The sequence below is a fragment of the Medicago truncatula genome, chromosome 8 (genome assembly GCF_003473485.1).
Source record: "Medicago truncatula cultivar Jemalong A17 chromosome 8, MtrunA17r5.0-ANR, whole genome shotgun sequence".
In the NCBI taxonomy this organism is placed as follows: domain Eukaryota; kingdom Viridiplantae; phylum Streptophyta; class Magnoliopsida; order Fabales; family Fabaceae; genus Medicago; species Medicago truncatula.
The window spans coordinates 29775577-29798194 of NC_053049.1; the positions used below are offsets into that span (position 1 = coordinate 29775577).

A 22618-nucleotide genomic window follows, 5' to 3' on the forward strand; every position below is an offset into this window, starting at 1 on the left:
AGGCATAAGCCTTGACCTTTTATATGTCATAGACTTTATTTTAAGTCTGACCTGACCTTTTTAAAAGTCTAACCTGACCTATTAGCCTGTTTAAAAGTATAGTTTGTATTACAAATTTCAAAAAGAGTTTGTTCATCAATTTTTTTTCTTTCAATTTGTGCAACGTACTTAATATAGATATAAATATTAATCAGATACAAATTAAACTAATAAAACACAATTGTAAAAATTATAGATGGATAGAAACTCAAGAATAATCATGTCTAATCAAAACAAGGATTTTAAATTCAATCTAATAATCATACTTAACCTTAAACATATCAGTGACAAGCCTTAATAGTTCACACTGATAACTTAACAAGCTTCTAAACGGTACGGAGTTGTTCCATGCAAGCCTTAATAGTTCACATAAAACAAATATTTATTATTTACTGATGCATTTGGTTCATAATACAATTCAGATACATAAATTATTTATGAATTTGAAAAATATTTATTATAAACGTGACAACTATAAATAAGTCGTCCCCTATTCTGCTAGTCCTACGTTATTCTTGTTTAGTCAGTCAATAGCGATGGCAGATTCTGTTGTTAATGTCACTCACGATGTTCACTCTCTCCTCTCTTCTCCAGATAGAGACTTTCTTCTTCGCAACACCGGCGATCAGGTAAAATATTAATAAACAATTTGTATTCATCTGAATTAAATACATCAATTCAATTGAATCCTCTATTTGATGTGGAAGAAATATATGTTTTAAATTTTTAATATATGAAGCACAGACAACGTATGATTACACTGAATTATGGTGTCTTCGTGTTTATGTTTTTAATATATGTCGTCGGGATTATATCTTGAGATTCACAGGTAAAAATTGATAGCTTGAAGGGAAAGAAACTTGGTTTTTATTTTTCAGCATCATGGTGTGGTCCGTGTCGATCATTCACTCCAACGTTGGTGGAGGTGTACAATGAACTCTCTCCCAAGGGTGACTTTGAGGTTGTTTATGTCTCACGTGATAAAGATGATGAGACCTTTAACAACTACTTTTCCAAGATGCCATGGCTGGCTATCCCATTTTCTGACTCAGAGATACGCATTCGCCTCAAAGAATTGTTTCATGTAAAAGGCATTCCTCATCTTGCATTGCTCGATGATACTGGAAAAGTTGTTACTGAAGACGGAGTTCACATTATCCGTGAATATGGAACTGAAGGATACCCTTTCACATCAAAAAAGGTTCAAGAGTTGAAAGATATAGAAGAGGAAGCTATGAGGAACCAGTCCTTGAGATCGACATTGGTCTCTAGCTACCGTGACTTTGTGATATCATCCGATAGAAACGAAGTAAGCGAATAACTTAACTCAGTATGATATAGTAGGTTCGTTTAGTTATTATCTGTTTGTTTGCCACAGATCATGTGGTTCATTTACCAATCTGACTTTTCCTTTCATGTGCACAACAGATACCTATCTCTGAGATTGAGGGAAAGACAGTTGGTTTGCATTTCTTTACGACTTCATACAAACCATGCGTGCTATTTAATCAAAAGCTTAAGGAGGTTTACAACAACCTGAAGGAAAATGGGGAGAACTTTGAGGTCGTGTTTATACCCTTAGATGATGAGGAAGAGTCATTCAAGAAAGAATTAGAAAGCGTGCCTTGGTTATCCTTGCCTCTCAAGGACAAAACTTGTTTGAAACTAGTTAAGTACTTTGAGCTATCAACACTCCCCTCCTTTGTTGTTATTGGGCCAGATGGGAAAACTCTTCATCCTAATGCCGCTGATGCCATTGAGGATCATGGGATAGACGCATATCCATTCACTCCTGAAAAGTTTTCTGAACTCGATGAAATAGCAAAGGCCAAGGAGGCATCTCAAACACTTGAGTCGGTTTTGGTGTCTGGCGATCAAGATTTTGTCATTGAGAAAGATGGGAAGAAGGTAATATTTCTTATTATATAAATATAGATGTATTGGATTATGTTGAGTGATTCCCCATCAATCCCTCTTTTTAATTCGTTATTAACAAGTCAGCTTTTATCTCCATTGCAGATTCCGGTGTCGGAATTAAAGGGGAAGACTGTCCTCCTCTACTTCTCAGCCCACTGGTGTCCTCCATGCCGTGAGTTTCTTCCAAAACTCATTGATGCATACCTTAAGATCAAGACAGAAGACAATGATGCACTTGAAGTGGTTTTCATCTCTAGTGATAGGGATCAAGACTCCTTTGATGAATTCTTTGCGGAAATGCCATGGGTGGCACTTCCCTTTGGTGACTCGAGAAAAGAATTTCTAAGTCGCAAATTCAAGGTAGCTGGCATTCCTAAGCTGGTGGCGATCGGACCAAGTGGCCAGACTGTCACGAAAGAGGCTCGAGATCTGGTTGGGATTTATGGGGCAGATGCTTATCCTTTCACTGAGGAGAGAATAAAAGAAATAGAGGCACAAAAAGCTGCCAAGGAAGAAGAGAAGCCCAAAGATGGATGGGTTTGTGATGGAGATGTCTGCACCAAAGCCTGAAATCCGCTTGTTATATTTTGGTGATTGCTGGTTTTAGTTATATGCATGTGAATGTCTTGTGAGTTGAATAAAATAATTTGAATATTCAGATATTGTGATATGGATGATAATCTTTGATGTGTGATTTAATCTTGTGCATGAGTCAACATGCCAAAAATTATGGTTATTCTACTTCCCCCTACAGCATTTTAACAATCACACAATTAAACACATTAATTGTTCTTGACCATTGACTTGAGATCGAATGGATGATATTACACCTTCACTAAATTATCTTTAACTAATATTTACTATTGATTTGAGATTAGACGACTAAGATCAATAAACATGTCATGCTTTTACATCTTGAATCCCAAATCCTAAACTACCTAGAGGCTGTTGCATTGCAGTGGGGGAAGACGTCAGCGGTGTTTACCACATGTTAAATGGGTATGTAATCTGTTGTTATAAAGAGTGAGATAGGGTGGAATTTAGTTGGAATTTGGGAGAGAATAGAGACTATCAAATTGCCCAGATTATCTTTTCTATCCGCTTTATGCATTTACTCTTTGTACTTAAGAAGCTTTGAATCTGTTATAGCGTTGAAATGAAACAAGTCAGTGTTATTTTCATTGATATAAACAAGTGGTATCTATTTTTCTATTACATTTCTGGTACCTATTACAAATCTTCATTAAAGAAGGTATATCAGATTAAAACAACTATTTTGCATAATCAAATTCAGTTACAACAACAAATCATGCAAAAAACTACCAATAACATCATCTAAGCCGCATACACACTACACTCAATACTTTCATCACCAATTAATTCACCATCTAGTTGACCATTCATCTTATCAACAGCGAAAGATAATTTGGTCGGACTTTGTTGGGCTTCTTGCTTGACCAATAATTCTTTGAGGCCATGTTTATCAGAACTCATGAAGGCACCTACAGCTCCAAGAAACCCTTCATGCCGCAAGAACATTGCTTTCGCCTCACCTTTAGACCTAAAAAATAAACAAAGATTCACTAGTTTATGTTTTTCTGATTAAAATCATGTCAGGACTCAGAAGCAAGTGTCAAGTGGGCTTAGAAATCCTATCAAACTTTCCATGCATTATAGCAAAACAATGAGAGTTTTACATTCTAAATTTTAGCGCACAAATGCAAACTCATCCCTTCAAGCCCTAACTTGCTCCCTGCCAACCGTTAGGAATGTGCTAAAATTGTAGTTGAGCATTTGCAGTTGCATGTTGTAAAATTGATGCCAACGTAGATAAATGCTGGCTTTAATTGATGAAAAGATATATAAAATACTTGCATTTTATAGATGAAAGTTGTAATCATAATATTTTTTATGATTCTAAATATAATTTTTTTTGTCGAACATGGAAGAGCCTGAGAAGTCTCGGACGTAGCCTAATCGTGGTCATGTTTGTCGGTGACTTCCTAAAGGCTATCTTTTGTGTTCAATAAGAACAATAATGTTCAATAGTATTGTTTTGGTCCTATAGAACCAAAAGTTTTTGTGAATGTTGTAAGGGACAGAAACAATTTCAAATGAGCTGTTATTGGTAAGAGATATAAGTCTATGTCCCACAACATAATCCATATTAGTTATGAAGCACCAAAGTGGCAGTTGATGAACAGAGGATCTTCTTTGTCACTTACCAGAAATTAACAGCAACAGATAGTGTATCCATTGTAAAAGGATGCCTCTGAATAAAAAATCCACCAAAAAATATCCTCTTCAGCCCAAAACGAAGGGCATTTAAGTAAGAGATCTGAAAGCAAACAACATAGCAAAACAAATAAGAGCCAAAATTCATTTCCCGCTTAAAGTGACATAAATATTGCACGATAAATATATAAATAGGAGGAAATTAGAGTATAAGAATTTAACTCTGCAATTGGACCGGACACGACACGGATACAGACACGCCGACACTGCTAATAATTTCAGAAAATCACATAATTCACTGTAATTATATGTGTCGGACACCGGGACACGGCTAATCCGAGAAGTGTCCGTGCTTCATAGGTGAAGAGGAAACCATTGGAGAGAATTATAATTTTTCCATTTTCTGTTCAATTTTAATAAACAATTGTTTTCTTTTTTATCTTCTCTAGCAGTTTCCTATTCCTTTTTCTTCGCTTCATAACAGTATCTGATGTAATGTTGAATGTTTTCATTATGCAGATATATTAGGTTAAAGAATGGTAGGTAGAGAGAGGTCAGAATGTCCTCTTAGATACAAAGAACTGACGCCTAGTATAGGATAAATACACAAGCGCAGCCCAAGAAGATTCACTAACAAAATAAGTCTCCAAACGCTAATATCTTTTTCGGTTACGCCAAACGCTAATATCTAACCATGCATATGTATGTAAAAGCTCATATCCACAATCATATTTAACTCTGCCTCTATATACTGAAATCAGTGCAAAATAGCTTTGATTTGTCCTTGTGCATACAACAATATTCTAGTTTTCCCATCAAACAAATATCAATAACATGCAAAGTAGCATTTTGGCTTCCTTCTTTTATCTAGCAACTAAGAATGTTCCACTATATCTTTTTTTTTTTAAATTGCTAATGAGAAAGAATACAGAGAAGAAACAAATAGGGTGAACAAGAAATATTCTTCACTAACCAACCATTATAAACATAGAAAGGCACAAAGAAGATCATTGCAAAAAAGAAAACCAAATTGCAGGTATCGAGACATGCAAAAAGGTTCTACTTCACTAGATACATTGTACGAATGGATATGCTTATGATAAAGAATTACTTAATAATATTGAGTAGTGCACAGTAGCGTTTACGAATCCACAGTACAAAACTGACCTGTCCAATATTATTTGAAATCATTCTTAGAAGAGATCGAGCCATATCTTCGGGTCTGTAATCTTCTCGCTCCTTTTTATCAGACATTGCCTTTCCAAAACTAGATGCTATTGCAGTAGATGAAAGACCAATCTGTTATCAATGAAAGAAAAATATATATTAGCAAACCGAATAGCTCTAAGATAATGTTGATCTCCATTTAAAACGTTTAGAGTAATTGTATTATCATATTGATCAGGAAAAGTGACATAAACTTTCACGAGTCATACCTTTGCATAATCCATTCCACCATAAATATCTCCGACAAGCATATCTACCTCTTTGTTGTTGCCCTGATAACTTAATTCCAGCAACTCATCAAAGCTGAACCACAAAGTGCATTGATGTTAATCCTGTGAGTCTATATAGAACCAATAATGAATATGTCCTAAAAATAAATAAGTAATAAATAACCTCTTGCATTGAGTTAAAAGCTTTCCTAAACCCCAGAAAGTGCCTCCACCTATACTCGTTCCACTAACTCGCTCGAATTTTCCATTTCCTTCCACCTATATGAATTGAAAACATTAAGAGATTTACTAGTGTTTAAAAAATTCAGAATTGGAAGAATATAGAAATTATGTATCTTGAATAATAACAACCTTGATCATGCTAACACCAGATCCAATATTAACAAGAAGATATGGATACAAATCATTTTGATCTATCTGCACAAATTGCCTTTGATCACCCATATAGGTATAGGCTTCTCGGTCGACTACCTATAGAAAGAAGAACAAGACAGAGATTAGATCCTGTATTGCGAAATTCTCAAAGTTCTTAAGAAGGAATACACAAACAACTACCAAATCTTATAAGCACTATTATGGCCATAAAACTAATCAATGTGGGATCAAACATATATGCTAAACTTTTGGGACATCAAAGATTATTTATTGAATGAATGGCAGAAAAATGGATATGAACCAGTCATTTATTTGATGTTTAAATATGGGTTATTATTTGATTTATAACAATAAACTAGCATAATTAGTATGTTAGTAGGATCCTACCTCGAGAAGAAAATTTGCTCCTGCAACAAGACAATCCATTTCATCTTCCTTGTCAAGATTTATCCCTAGCCTTTCTTTGAAGGGGTCTGCATATTTGTATGAACCACCACCTGTGGCCTTCACACCAATAATTTTCATTCTTAAGAAGTATATAACAAAGATCCAAGTGCTTCAATAATAAATATACATTACATTTTATTGAATGGACATTTTTCATTTGAAATGTCTCTCCAAACTTCTACATGTGCAAGTGCATGTGATTGTGATTGTGCACATATTTACTTTCTGAAATTATTATTAATACTCTTTGATTTTTACTAAGCTTCTAGGAATATATGTATGCTGACCAGGACACAAATTCAATAGCTAAGGAATAGAAATTGCTTCAGATCATAGCAGAGGGACTCAAATTGGTAACTTATTTAGATAGAACCTATTATATTTTCTGAAAACACCTATCTGCAAAAGCATAAGGGCAACAGAAACAAATGGTTCATAATATAACAAGTTCAAACTTTTAAATTTTAATTACCTTAATAGATATTGGTTGACTTCCAGGATTTTCTTGCTGCCGACTACCTGAATTCATCACCAGTTACAATTAATTGACGTAAAAAGCAGAGCAGTAATAAGAATGTGGTCACGTGATTCAGAATATTTGATTACAATGTGATGAAACAAACACTATCAAGTATCAGGATTTGCAGCAATGAAGAAACAAAATTCTACACACACCTCCAGGATGAAGTTTCATGGTCTTGATAAAATCTATACAATCATCTATCTTGCTTGTTTCAAACTTCTTAAAATTGAGCTTTCCTTTAAGAACAGGATGGTTCCTCCTACTGCCTTTGGATTTCTCTGAAGTATTTCTAGGAGAAATCTCCGCCTCACCGTCCACAAAATGATCATCATCTTTTGTGAAGTATACTAATTTATTAAGAGATCCTATCAACAGATAGAGAACATTATTAACCACCAAGAAACCAAAATAATATCGTACTCATTAAACGCCAGGCCAACACTATACATTGCAAATAATTCTTAGAATTTGGATTGGGTTTTGCTAAACCTAACAAAACATAATTGTAAGGTGAAAGATTGTCAAAGCAAAGATCACTGATTAGAGATGCTACAAATCATTTTAGTAATATTAGAAATGTGGGACACTTCTAGTCTAAGAATGCTTCTCACTGTCAAAATACAATAACATTATCTTAGAATCCTTAGTGTTAATTTAATCTCCTATATACAATACAAGAGAATCAAAGGCATTATTATAGTAGTAAATGGTGCTACAATTCAACTTAACACTTCTCTGATTAATCAAATTCTCAAAACATCTAACAGAGAGAGCTTGACCTCCACAATTCTGAAAAAATCAGAAGAAAAATTCCTTTTTTTTTTAATCAAAAGTCTGTAGATATTAACAAGTTCCAATACCAACCCCACAACCAATTCTCAACAAGAAACTTAGATCAACCTAAGTGATAGCAATTCAACTACATAATCATGATCATTTCAACCTTCGTAAAAAAAACCATGATCATATCAACAACCTTATCCAATTAGGCGGATTCAGTTACATGTATCAGTTATCCTGTTGAACCATAATCCTTCTATAAATTCGAAATTTGTATCAAGTGCTAGCATCATTCTCACTCCTATTGTTGAGAAATTACCAAGAGTGCATTTGAAAGAGCTTGTTTACACCTTATATTGGATTATCCTATTATACAAGTGTTTGTGTAATTGTCTGAGAGAGCTTACGAAAATAGCTTATGACCTATGCCTTTATTTATTTTTTGGCTTTGTCTCCGTAAGCGCACTAGTATAGATTATGAAAATAGCTTACATCTTATATGCAAACAGCTTAACTGCATTCCTCCGGTCCCACAAAGAAGGGGCTCTGGTAATTCAGGTCTGACCAATGATTGTTTCAGCTAGCATTTGAACTAAGGTTCTACCGAACGATTGGACTTCAATTGAAGTTCATTAACTTATATTTAAGCACTAATCATAATTAATAAACGTTTAAACAAGTTGATCACGTAAAAGCAGTCTAATTCTGAAACTCAACTGAACAAAAAGTGGGTAATCTTCTACATTCATTCATGATATGCAAATTGATCAGAATATTGCAAAAGGGTTCAATTCAATGAATAACACATTACTACTACTAACAGTGAAAATGGAATAAAGATTAAAACTTTATCACATAAAAAGCACACCCCAGAAAGAAAAAGAAGAAAAAAGTGAAAGTTACCTCCAATATCCAAAGCAAGATGATAAACATGAGTTGTTGATGGATTAGGATCAGAATTTGGTTGAATTTCAAACTCTCTTTGATCCATTTTGTTAATTTTTCTTCTTGTAATGAACTCTATGATGATTCTAACTCTTATTTATTGTACAAATCATACACAAAATGAATATTATATGGGTTGGTAGGTTGGTCTTTAAATGACTTCTTCTTCATCTAAATTATAACTAACATGAGATAAATGATTCTCACATTTTTTTAATCATTCTAATCTAACGATAATAATAATTGATTAATTAATAACAAGAAACAAGAGAGTAACACAATTGAGAAAGGGAAGTAAGACAAAGGAATATGACGATGTTTTTGTTTGAAGATTCGTTTTTTAGGTGAAAGAAAGAAAGAAAGAGGTAGGTTCGTTTTCAAATTTATGTTTTCTTTTTTGAAGGATAATTTATTTTATTTTTTGTTTCTGTTAATTTATTTCAAATATTTTTTGTTATAAAAAATTAATATATAATGAAGGTTTGTTAAACTTGGTGGATAGAATTATTTATTATTTTTGTTTATATAGAGATTTAAATCCTTTCTATTGGTGTGTTCTCTCTTTTAAAATTAAATATATAATCTAATCTAATAAATAAGACAACAAACATTGTAAGAGTCATTTGTTTAATTTCCCAATCAAAAAGCATGAAAGAGAGAGGATGAGACTTGGAAAGTAGGTAAGGTAACATGGTATAGGTATGTGATAGGAATTAAGATAGGAATGGATGGATAGTGTGACTTCTTTTCAGCTATTTAATTAATATATTTAATTAATTCCATTTAATTTAACTAAACATCCAAAACCAAAATGGTCTACAAGTCAGATTTTGCTAGTGGGTGGTGGCCAAAGAGCCATTGGTGTAGATGAAACCATGTGTTCTTAGAGAAACATAAAATGAAGGATTAAATGACACACTTGTTAATTTGATTTTCTGATTTTTATTCTGTTCTGATCAGATTTAATTTTGAGTTGATTGATTGTGATTAAAAGTGAGTTGTTGATAAAGTAATTTATGTTTAGATAAATTTATGTAAAAATGAGTTGAATTATAAATTTAAGTTTTATAATAAATTCTAAATCAAAGCTATGAATATAGTTTCTAAGTATTTTTTATCTCTAAAATTGATTTCTCAAAAAAAAAATGTGAAAAATAGCTTTAGAGTTAGAATTGTTTTTAACACTTGAAAAAACTTCTAAGACATCTAGGTGAAACCAAATACCTAATTTATAATGTATACTACAAAAACCAAATACCCAAAATGAAACCAAACACTTTTAAGGTATCTAAAAACACTTCTAAACATAATTTTATAGTTTTTTTTTAAGAAATTAAATTAGTTCACCATAATGACATTAAAGATAATCGAACACTCCAAGGTCACAAGTCAATACCATCATATCAACCCAAGGGAGCTATAGTTATAATTTTTTTTTTCTTTTCTAATTTTATAGTTATAATTGATTTTGGAACCTATCCTACAAAATCATCACAGACATATTGGCTAGACGAGTGAGAGTGGTGATGGACATGTTTGGCCCATGCTAGTGCAACATCATTCATCATTGGAAGAGTATCGACAACATTGTCATAGTACAAGAGTTTATGCATTCTATGAAATTCAAGAAAAGAAAGGTTGGGTAGATGAGTATAAAAATTGACTTGGCTGCTAGTTAACATTACAAATCTATGTTCGTATCTCCTCGTCTAAATATAGGTTTGGTTTGAAGGGTAATAATATGGAGAATGGGAAATGAGATTATACACTAATTAAGCTAAGTATCAAATAATATGAATTAAGTTATATCTATAGCCAATTTGTTTTGTGCTATTTATAGTAGCTTAAAAAGAAATCTATAAAAAGATGTCGACTTTCTGTACTCTTCTATAAGTTAAATAAATATTTCAAAAAGGCTTAAAATTAGGTATTACTTATCATCTATCAGTCATAACCTATGAAGTATGGACATTGACACCAATAGTAATTTTAGAATATGACATTATTGAAAGTAATCACATGTATCAATGTCAGACAAAGACACATGTTAGACACCAGACACACCTTCGATCAGAAGTGTTGGTTCTACTATTATGTGGCAAGGTCGCGGCTCATATCGTGATTGCATACATTTATTTAAAACCCTTGGAAGGGCCATATAAGAACCGAAAAGTCATAACCAATTTAAAATGAACTTTTAGCACTAGTAAGTTGTAGCACTAAATCGTTATTAAGTGATTGCTATAGTTGAACTTTTAGAACAAGTAATGATTAACAAAGTAACACTAATTTCTGAATTAGTTTATATATTTTTACTCATACCAAGTTTGATTCCCACAAGTACAATTGTCATAGTTGTGTACCAAGTAGGTAGCTCGGTTGATGAGTTAAGGGCCAATGGATCAGTTCTAAGAAAGAGGTCTAGAATTCAAACCTTAGAAACTAACATAACCACTAATTTCTGAATTAGTTTATATATTTTTACTCATAGTTGTGTCCCACTTATTTATCCATTGGGAGTGTTGGAGTGGAGGCCCGATCAATAAGAAAATCCGGAAGGGTTTGCGTATGATATGGGAGGCGGCGATTTGGATAATTTGGAGAGCAAGAAATGACCGTATTTTCAATGATGAGAACGCATTGTGGGACGAGTTAGTGGAGGAGGTGAAGGTGGTGTCTTGGAGATGGCTTTTAGGAAGATTTAATATTCCAGCATGTTTGTATTATGAGTGGACTTGGTGTCCCCGGGACTGTTTGATGAGGCAAAGGTAAGGTCGGCAGCTTTTGCTTGGCTTGGTACGGCTGTTCTGGTTTTTGGTGGGCAGTAAACAGGTTGCTGTCATGACAGTACAGCTCCTGTTCCTGCTGTTTTTCTACTGGTGCGGCACTTTGTTGATGCTGCTGTTGGTCTGTTTTCATCTTGGGGGTTTCAGCAGGTTGTGGCATAGTTATGGCTATGAATTCTGCTGGTTTCTATTGGATTTCAGTGTCATACCTTACGCTCGCTTGTTATGGCGGCTGTTTTGGTTTTTTCCCGTGGTTTGGGTTTGGGCTGTTTGGGTGGATGTTACGCCTATATGCGGCATCTTTGTTTTATTTTCCTCCGCCTCTTAGCATCTTGCGAGAGTACGGTTATCAATAATACTTTGCCGATTCAAAAAAAAACTAATTTATTAACAATTGTCTATCCAAGAAATTGTCACAGTTGGAGAATAATGTCTAAGTTTTGAAATCTATTGCATACAATTAGATTAGCATATGATAATTCTGTGTATAATAAAATGCAGTTTTATTTGATAGGTTCAATTCATTTCTTTGGCATATTTTCTTTTTGACTGGTAACAACGTTTGCAATCCAAAGGAATCCAGAGCATATGCTTCTGTTGCAATTGGATTCAAATTGATTTACACAATTAATCTCTTCTTCTCCCATTTTTGTCAATTGTCATCATTATTCCTTTTGATACATATACTTTCATTTTAGCTTTTTAGTACTGAACTCAAATAGGCTCTAATGGATGGGAAGTTTTGTATTCACTCCCAATAAGAGTTTTACACATGAGTATTATATTTTTAGCCAGACTTGTGTAGGAAGTATCATTTGTTTGATTGATTTTCTCTTATAGGATTGCTTGATATGAAGGTATAACAACATAAGATGGGTTGGAAAAATGAGAAGGGAGAGCACATGGAGTGGAATGCTCAAAACACAAGGCATTGGTTGAAATAATTTATAATCGGATGAAAAAGATCAATTGCAGCAGTCAACCTTTGAGACAGAAATTTGGGAAGATATAAACAACGAATTCAAGAATATCACAGGAGTAAATTTTGGCGTCGCTGGACTGAAGAAAAAGTTTGATCGCTTACGTTTTGAATACAATTTTGTATGTTCAACTATTTCAGTTTAAATAATACCATTGCCCATGTATTGTTATCTTTGTGTATTATGTACATGCTATTGAATTTATTCATTTACCATTAGGAGGGAGGAACATTACGCTACAAGTTTACGCAACATGAAATAGAGCATGAGTATAATATGCTTGTTGAAATATTCAAGCATATTATAGCACACCAACCAGAATATTAGACCATGCTTCAGCTCAAGGTCCACGAATCTTTAAAGAGGAGAGAGTAACAGAAGGAGCCCATCTTACAAGAATATGACAAAAAAGAGGAAAAATGCAGAGTCTTCAAGTGAGTACCAATATAAGGATGCAAAATATTCTAGAATTGAGAAATTGGAAAGATAGAAGCATCAAAAGTTAAGGCTGACAGGTATAAATCAGAAGTTGATAGTGCAGTAACAAATCCTTATTCAATAGAAGCATGCATGGAATTGCTCGACTCTATGGAAGACGTTCCTAGTAAGTTTTACAATAATGCATTGGTGAAATTTAAAAATGAGGACTGGAGACTTATGTTTATTAAGATGCCTTCCTCTAGGAGAAAGGATTGACTTGCATCTCTTGAGTAGCATTCAGTGAATAGTTCAAATACTTTTACACCTTGATTGGAAGTTCATACAGATTACTGTTGCGTTTACTTGTTTAGTTTTCTACAAATTGTCCTTTTATGAGCTTTTAGTTACATATTAATGCATTTTATGTTTTAAGCCATGAATTGAGTTTTTATCATTTCTGTTTTTTTGGAAGTTAGAAGGGGGAAAGGAAGAGGAAAGAAAAGGGGAGTATAGGATATAGCCCTCACGTCAGGGATTTTTATATGGCACATTAACCGAATACATGGTCGCTCTAGGTTGAATCGTTATCCCACATCAATACCTTCACATCAAAGGCTAATTTTCGAGTATTTAGTCCCCTCACAATTGTAATTACTGACACATTTGTCCTTGATATGACCTAAAATCCATAGGCAAATTAGTCTTTGATGTGAGATCAACGTGTAGTGTAGGAAGTAGGAAATGCATATTCAGTTAGCGTGCCACATCATAATCCCTAACGATAAAAGTTAACATAAGGAATATTTCGACTGAGATGTTACAATTATAGAGGTATGTACCAATTTACAAAATTTAAAAACTATTTTCACCGATCTTTACTATTTTGATGACTAATTGACCAGTAGAATCTAAATTTAGCGTAGTTTATAGACACGTACACATGACATCTATCCAACAAACGATCAAATCATTACAAATTCACTTCAAGAAGGTACTGATGAATTATTTATGCTTCTACCAAAAGATGTACTAGCTGTTGTACATTATTGGTTTTTGCATACCTAAATTTATTTCCCATCATGGGTTTTCTGGGATGTATTTCCTAGCTACAACAAGGACATCAAGAGAGAGTATTATATCTTTTGAATCGTGCCTTAATGTCTTCCATAAATGCATCAAGATGTTGATCAGAGGATCCACCTATGGCAACAGCAGCCTCTGCTGCCTTCTTCCACTTGATTGCGTTTTGCTTCAACTCCTCTGCTTTTGGTCCTGCCATTGCTTCTGATAAGCATTTCTTCACCTCATCTCTACATACCAATTTGTTTTCAGCCTGACCACAACCCAATCTGATCCCTACCCCAAAAACATCTACCAAAAACTTTGCATTTGTGACTTGATCGCCCCATGCTGGAAATGTTAACATCGGCACTCCTAAAGTAAGTGCTTCCATCGACGAGTTCCAACCACAATGTGTTACAAAGCATGCCACCGAAGGATGAGCTAGTACTTGTTCTTGTGGACACCACTTCACCACTTTTCCTCTCCCACTAGTTTCCTCGAAGAACCTGTCAGGCAAAAAATGTGGTTTGAACCCCACATGGGTAAAATCGGGAGGTGGTTTTGCTTTTAGTACCCACAAAAATGAGACTTGTGAGTTCATTAAGCCATAACCAATTTCATTGATCTGTTCTTGAGGAAGGTGCACAACAGTCCCAAAGGAGATGTAAACCACAGATGATGGTGGCTTTGAGTTCAACCACTCTATGATACACTCATCATCACTCTTAACAAAATCACCACAGATATTACTTGCATTTTTAATTTGTGGGTTTTTAAACAAAGGACCAATAGGTCTTATTTTGACTGAATTTTTAGAAACATAGTCGATGAAATCATGTTCTAGTTCCTCATACGTATCAACCAATACACAAAACACTTTAGACAAGTTCTTAATTTGTTCCATTATGATTGTCCCAAGAATTGAAAATGTACTAAAACCTTGAACAAAATCCGGGATCTCATTGTACTTAAGAACTACAGAAGACAATTGAACATCAATATATGGTTCTTCAACCGAAGGGAAACGTACCAGTTTGTGGAAATAGTTATAGTAAGCGGCGAAAACAGCACTAGATTGAACCCATAATAAAGCAGAAGGAATCTCATTTTCAACAGCTACATCACAAACCCATGGAAGAAAAGGATTGTTTATGATACAAGAAATCGGTGTATTTGACTCATTCTTGATCATTTGAGAAAGAAACTGTTTCCCAACAAGCTCGAGGTGTGGTAAGTAGGTAGTTTGACTTGTTCTAATGGGATCATCATCTGATAAACCGTCATCAAAGAACTGAAATGTGAGAGAACCATTACCAACTGGAATGACTAATTTTTCAGTGATATTGTTAACAGTTCTCAATTCTTTGCCAGCTTTCTCTGTTGTGATGAAGATAACAGAAGAACCCTTTGATGCAAGACACTTTCCTAGTCTAAGCATAGGATTTATGTGTCCTTGTGCTGGATATGATACAAGGAGAATTTTAAGGGGAGCTTTGGTATATTCCATTTTCATTTTCTTCCCTGCTTCTCTTCTTCAAAGTCAAGGATATATAATAGAATAGACAGTTCTTATTATTAGCAAGATTAGATGCTTTTTCTATTTTATTATTAAGATAGTAATAATCATCGTGTCACACATGGGAATAAAAAAATAGTTGTATGGTTCAACACTCCGTTTCTTACTAGTATTTTGGTACAAAACATAATAATCATCTTGAATCTGAAAAGGAACAGGGTAAGTGTTGGGTATGCAGTAGGACCTACTAATTAATTAGAAAAATAAAAAGAAAGAAATAAAACAAATAAAAATGTGTGTGAGCATTAACAAAGGAGCACCCATAAGAGCTAGGCCGGGGTGAGGCATACTTTTAAAAATCGGACCGATGATCGATTCGGTAAGGGTATTGAGTCATTGGATCATTGGTTGTACCATTATGTCACTGGTCGAACCGTATGGCTCGGTTATATGACTCGATTTATATAAAAAAATTATTTATGTTAAATTAGACTAAACCGAATGACTTTGAACTCAAAAAAATTAATTTATTTTTTACACTTAATAGAAGCACATTTTTACGACATAAATAAAAACAACTTTGATAGAATTTTTTTTTTAAGGGAAAACAACTGGATAGATATCCCTTGAATTTATATGCATATATTTTTTATGGATATAATACATGTTCAAATAAGTATTTAAAAAAGCAAAAGTGTGCTAAAAAATAGTAGTAATCAAGTAAAAAATGTTTATTATAATATCTGAGATGCCCGTAGATAATATGTAAATGATAAGAGTGTACTCGATTCTTTAAAAAAAAATAAAAAATAGAGTGTGCTTGGTTAAAAAAAAAAATGTTCAGTTATTAAATATAAATTATATCGAAAACAAAAGAGGTTCATGTTGCAGTGGATAAGTGATTGCGTTGCAATATAGGGGACGCGGGTTCAACACTCGGCGTTGACCGATTGCTCTACACATCTTTTAAATAAGTAAACTCATTACTTATGTGGGTGAACACGTAAAATGTGTTTTGTAAATTTTGAATTGAAATTTTTATTTTAATTAAAAGGTATATTAATAATTTTGGGATATAACTTGGATTATTTCGGGTGTGGGTAGTAAGTATATGTCAATCTTATTCATAATGTAATAAAAACAGAACTTTAACTTCTCTATAGTTATTGAGGTAGACAAAATTGACCAAATTATGTTAAGATTAAGGTTTAATTGCAGTTTTGACCCCCTATGTTTTAAGAAGTTGCGATTTTGATCCCTAACTAAATAAACTACAAAACCGCCCTTTAAGTATTAACTTTTTTTTGCAGTTTTGGTCCCGTGTCAATTTTGACCAAGTCTAACGGATACTATATTGTTTCTATTTTATGAATAATATAATAATCACATCTTGCTCGCATGAGAATTAAAAATTGTTGTGTTATTCAGCACTCAATAGTCAATACTTTTTCATGATAGTTTTTTTTTTTTTTTTTTTTTTACGAAACATATCCTGTGAAATCTGAGAAGGAACGAGACAAGAAACAGGGTCGTGTAATCATACATGTTCCTTTTTGCATGGTTTCTTTGGGAAAATTAGTAGACCTTGCATTCTTTATATTGAGATTTTGGGTTTATACCATGGTTTGAAGTTGTGTTGGGATACTCGAATTTAAGCATGTGGTGTGTCTCTCTGATTCAACTATTGTTGTTGACCTCATCCAAAAGGATTTGAATTTTCATCACAAATATGGGAATTTAGTCATGACTATTAAACACATTATTCGTAGAGATTGTGTGGTTAGTTTATGACATACTTTACATGAGGGTAACACTGCAGCTAATTTTCTAGCTAAGAAGGGGGCTCTTAGTGATAGTAGCTTTGTTATTTTGAATCAAGCCCCTCCTGATATGACATCTATCGTCTTGATGGGTGTTGAGTTTGTTCGACCCTAGTATGAGTCTTTTTTAGTTTTTTTTTCCTTCCCTTTTGTTACCAAAAAAATTAAGAAATAGTATACAAACAAAGACAACTTTTGGGTACCAAATAAAAAAATAGTCGTTATTCAAGAACTTTTAGATAAGAAGAAGCATATCTCTTCTAACTTAATCAATGTCGTGGGTTTGAATTCAGTATTGAGCATGTAACAGCGTTAAAACTCTTTAGAAGAATATGTCCTCTATTTAGATCCGCAGTTACATGTAGAAGATACCTAGTTAACACCAATAAAAAAAGACAACTTTTGTTTGTTGGCACATAAAATTGAAGACTACATAAATATTTGATTCTTTCAAACTGTAAAGTGAGATAATTTACTCTTTTAAATTTGTAAAACAATAGCAGTTTAGTCTTTTAATTAAAATTTCAGTTTTTATTTTTGTTGATAGAAGTTAAGGCTGACAGGTATAAATCAGAAGCTGATAGTGCAGTAACAAATCCTTATTCAATAGAAGCATGCATGGAATTGCTTGACTCCATGGAAGACGTTCCAAGTAAGTTTTACAATAATGCGTTGGTGAAGTTTAAAGATAAGGATTGGAGACTTATGTTTATTAACGCGTCATGTCATAGTTTCTAACGATAACGTTAACATATGGACTATTTTGACCGAATTTTCACAATTTAAGGGATGTATTTACCAATATAGAAAATTCAGAAATTACTTTTATATCTTTGGTTTTCGCACACGTAAATTTATTTTGAACATCGGTTTTTTGGGCATGTATTTCGTACACCATGGACAAGGCACATAATCAAGACAACTTATTACATCTTTTGAATCGTGTCTTAATGTCTTCCATAAATGCATCAATATGCCGATCAGAGGAACCACCTACCGCAACTGCAGCCTCCGCTGCCTTCTTCCACTTGATTGTGTTTTGCTTCAACATCTCTGCTTTTGGCCCTGCCATTGCTTCCAATAAGCATTTCTTCACCTCATCTCTACATACCAATCTATTTTCCGCCTGACTATAACCCAATCTGACCCCTACCTCAAAAACATCTACCAAGAACTTTGCATTTGTAACTTGATCACCCCATGCTGGAAATGTTAACATCGGCACTCCTAAAGTAAGTGCCTCCATCGACGAGTTCCAACCACAATGTGTCATGAAACATGCCACTGAAGGATGAGCTAGTACTTGTTCTTGTGGACACCACTTCGCAACTTTTCCTTTCCCACTAGTTTCCTCCAAGAACCCATCAGGCAAACAATGTGGTTTGAACCCCACATGTTTAGCATTAAGAGATGGTTTTACTTTTAGTATCCACAAAAAGGAGACTTGAGAATCCAATAATCCATAGGCAATTTCATTCACTTGTTCTTGAGGAAGGTGCACAATAGTCCCAAATGAGATGTATACCACAGATGATTGTGGCCTTGAGTTTAACCACTCTATAATACAATCATCATCACTCTTAACTAAATCACCACAGATATTACTTGCAGTTTTTGTTTTTGGGTTTTGAAATAAAGGACCAATGGGTCTTATTAAGACAGAATATTTTGAAATATAATTTATGAAATCATGTTCCAATTCCTCATAGGTATCCACCAATACACAAAACACTTTAGACAAGTTCTTAATCTGTTCCAATAAGAGTGACCCAAGAAATGGATACTTACTAAAACAATGAAGGAAATCTGGTATTTCATTGTATTTAAGGACTAGAGAAGACAATTGAACATCAATATAAGGTTCTGCATTCGAAGGGAAACGTACCAGTTTGTGAAAATAGTTATAGTAAGCTGCGAAAACAGCACCGGATTGAATCCATAATAAAGCAGAAGGAATCTCGAGTTCAGCAGCTACATCACTAACCCATGGAAGAAAAGGATTGTTTATGATACAAGAAATCAGTGTATTTGACTCATCAGCAGCATGATTCTTGATCATTTGAGAAAGAAACTTTTTCCCAACGAGCTCGAGGTGTGGTAAGTAGGTAGTAAGGCTTGCTCTAATGGGATCATCATCTGATAAACCGTCTTCAAAGAACTCGAATGCGAGAGAACCATTACCAACTGGAATGACTGATTTATCAATGATGTTGTTAACAGTTCTCAACTCTCTGCCAGCTTTCTCAGTTGTGATGAAGATAACAGAAGAACCCTTTGATGCAAGACACTTTCCTAATCTAAGCATAGGATTTATGTGTCCTTGTGCTGGATATGATACAAGGAGAATATTGATGGGAGCTTCTGAATATCCCATTTTCTTTTTCTTCCATGTTTTCTCTACTTCAGAATCAGATATATAGATAGACAATACTCATGAGAATAAAAAAAATATTTTTTCTATTTAATGGATGATATAATAATCATCATCTTTCTCACATGAGAATAAAAAAGAGTTGTATTATTCAACACTCAATCTCTTCAAAGTTTTTTTCTATACAGATAGTACGCATCAGAGTAAAAAAAAATACTTTTTCTATTTTATGAATAATGAAATAATCATAAAATAGGAAAAATACTTACTAGTTGAAGTAGTGGTTAGCACGATAATATACTTTTTCTATTTTATGATTAAGATAATAATAATCTTCCTCACATGAGAATAAAAAAATTCTTGTATTATTCAACACTCAATATCTTGATAGTTTTTTCTACAAAACATATCCTCTCGAATTTAAAGAGAGCTCTTTTAAAAAAATGAGGAGGAAGTCTTGTATGATCATCATACTTATTTCTAATATGAATAGCATTGTTAATAATTTGCGTCAACCCTAATTCTTAATGATTTTGGCTCCAAATTGTTCTGGCCATTAGATCAATCTATGTTGATCTCCACACTATAAAATTAGTTGTTTTTGAACACAGTAACGGGAACTTGTTGTTGAAGTCCAAGTTGCTAATATTAGGCGTACTCTAGCAAAACATCACCAAATAATTCCATGTATCAGTCTTAATCTATTGAACATGTGTTAATTGTGATTTGCAGGATAAGATTCTATTTTCTCAAAGCATACATTGACAGAGAGGAAAATAACTTTCATTTAAGTACATCAGAAAACCATTATGGAACACCAAAAAGTACACTGTACAAAATGTTTAAAATCTCAGATTCTATTTTCTAATAATCGAATATTTACCTAATTTTTTTTAGTTGACAAAACAATCAATTGAGTTGGAATATACAAATAAATAAGTAATACAGAAAGCAAACGCAGTGCATACATATCACAAGCAAAGTTTATTTAAGTTCAAAATATTATTATTTTTTAATTAGATCACCATTAGTATAAACAAGTAAACAGGTAAGAAAAGCAATAAAATAAAATAAAATAGAGCATGCATAGATCAACAGAAGTTTCTGAAATATGAGATATATTTCTACACAAGGAAGATCATGTCCATACAGCAGAACTAAAAATCAATCTAAAATGTCATAGTAAGATAGTAAGCATTGAAAGAAAAAAAAACTGGTGAATCCAAACAAGTACTGCATCCTATTGTTTAATAAAGCATTAAATCTTAGTAACTAGACTCATAAATCTCCTGGTTGAAAACTTTAAGCTTTGACTACAAAAGCAATTAACTGTTTATTCCTCCAATTGGACCAAGGTTTTTCTTGTAATGTACTATTTGACAAATATGAATTTCTCTTTTAAAACCGATCTCCTCAATCACCTTGGTTGTTAAATCAAAGCAAGCTATTTTACCATTCTCTATACTTAAGAATATATTTCCTTTCTTCCCGACTGCAATAATATCATTAACATAAGATAAAGGTCCAATATCGAAGAGTCTAGTCCATGATTCCTTGACACCAATCTCACCCAAAATTGATATGGTGTAAGACTCGGTAGCATGATAACGTGTGATCATCGCTATGAACCCATTTAACACCGCCAATCTAAAAGAAGAACGATGATGCCAATCTATTGGTGTAGTGAAAAACACATCATTGGTCAAGTTAAATGACACAACAAAAGTTGTTCCATTATCTGAAACCGCCAACCAATGGCACACCCCATTCAAGTACACTTTAGAGCCTAAACAACGAAAGTGAGGAATTGGTATATCAACAATAATTTTTCTCCAAGAGTTACTTCTTAGGCTATATATCTCCCAGAATGAGTTAGGTAGCATAGGAAAATCTTCTTTCCGAGGATAAATATCAGGTATATACCGATAACCAACATGACGAATAAGCTTGTAGTCATCTTTGACATGGTCATATCCAAATCCATGAAGACAAAGGGTACCATAAACATGAATATTAGATAGACACTCTACAAGACCAGGAGGGATTACCTTAACTTCCTGAGTAACAGGGTTCCAAAGTGCTACCTCGCTATGATCGCAATGGTTATAAACACAAACAATGCCATTAATAGCGGAACAAAAAATACGAGGACGAAAAAGCCTACAAATTTGATCCTCAAATGGAAGCAGCGGATCCCGGTTTACCACATTCTGAAACCTCTCGCCAGAAACCAAATAAAAGAAACTCATAAACGCGTACGAGACGAAGAGGAAACACACATCATCATCATCATCATCATCGTGAGATTTGGAAACAAGATTGTTGCGGAACAAGTTGATGAAATTAGGGTTTTGAAATAAAAGAGACCATGATTTGGAAACACAAGTAAATCGCTTGAGAGATTTAATAGCGAGTTTAGAGAGAATAGATATAGCAATGTCATCGTGGATATAGCTACAACTAACCTTCTTCTTCTTCTCAGACGTTGGAGTCATGGAAAGAGTTCTTGATAGTACGATGAATGAAAGAATGTTCCGTGCAAAACAAAGCAATCCTAAACAGAACAATAATAAAAGACATGCAAAACAAGGATTGTTTGTTTATTTATCCTTGTTTGTGGGACGCGTAAAGTTAATTGCGGGCTAAGAAAATCATATTCTCTCCCACCGCCTCTACTTCATCTATTTTTTTTTTAAGTATTTTTTTAGGAACTGTCTTCTAAAAGTTATAAACAGTTAATCTCTTGAAATAAATATTTTAGTCTTTGTTAGAGAGATTCTGAGAAACAAAAGATGAATTTTTTATCCTTGTTTGTGGAGGTAAGGTGGGACGGGACACGTTTATTTTTTAAATTAGATTTTTTCAAACACAAGAGTCAAAAATTGAATCTTTGACTACTTACTTATGAACCAAGTTTCTTACTTCTCCGTTTGTTTTTAAAATGT

General features: G+C 33.6%; 5 protein-coding genes across 5 annotated transcripts; 1 reads left to right on the forward strand and 4 right to left on the reverse strand.

Moving 5' to 3' along the window:
- Window positions 1–521: 521 nt before the first annotated feature.
- Window positions 522–2664, forward strand: LOC25501356 (probable nucleoredoxin 1). Its single transcript, XM_013590549.3, has 4 exons — window positions 522–668; window positions 869–1348; window positions 1468–1947; window positions 2059–2664. The coding sequence occupies exons 1-4, from the start codon at window positions 576–578 to the stop codon at window positions 2524–2526; spliced, it is 1521 nt and encodes a 506-aa protein (XP_013446003.1). The 5' UTR covers window positions 522–575; the 3' UTR covers window positions 2527–2664.
- Window positions 2665–3107: 443 nt separating this feature from the next.
- On the reverse strand, window positions 3108–9044 carry LOC25501357 (pantothenate kinase 1). Its single transcript, XM_013590550.3, has 10 exons — window positions 8677–9044; window positions 7146–7358; window positions 6943–6989; window positions 6411–6527; window positions 6000–6119; window positions 5812–5906; window positions 5628–5721; window positions 5359–5490; window positions 4182–4294; window positions 3108–3517 (listed from the first exon to the last, which is right to left on the reverse strand). The coding sequence occupies exons 1-10, from the start codon at window positions 8762–8764 to the stop codon at window positions 3292–3294; spliced, it is 1245 nt and encodes a 414-aa protein (XP_013446004.1). The 5' UTR covers window positions 8765–9044; the 3' UTR covers window positions 3108–3291.
- A 4648-nt stretch (window positions 9045–13692) lies between these two features.
- Window positions 13693–15547, reverse strand: LOC25501358 (putative UDP-glucose glucosyltransferase). The gene has a single exon (XM_013590552.3). It carries the CDS (start codon window positions 15477–15479, stop codon window positions 14025–14027), a length of 1455 nt encoding a protein of 484 aa, XP_013446006.1. The 5' UTR covers window positions 15480–15547; the 3' UTR covers window positions 13693–14024.
- A 2527-nt stretch (window positions 15548–18074) lies between these two features.
- LOC25501359 (putative UDP-glucose glucosyltransferase) lies at window positions 18075–19699 on the reverse strand. Its single transcript, XM_013590553.3, has one exon. It carries the CDS (start codon window positions 19674–19676, stop codon window positions 18216–18218), a length of 1461 nt encoding a protein of 486 aa, XP_013446007.1. The 5' UTR covers window positions 19677–19699; the 3' UTR covers window positions 18075–18215.
- A 1299-nt stretch (window positions 19700–20998) lies between these two features.
- LOC25501360 (putative F-box protein At3g16210) lies at window positions 20999–22168 on the reverse strand. The gene has a single exon (XM_013590554.1). It carries the CDS (start codon window positions 22166–22168, stop codon window positions 20999–21001), a length of 1170 nt encoding a protein of 389 aa, XP_013446008.1.
- Window positions 22169–22618: the final 450 nt, after the last annotated feature.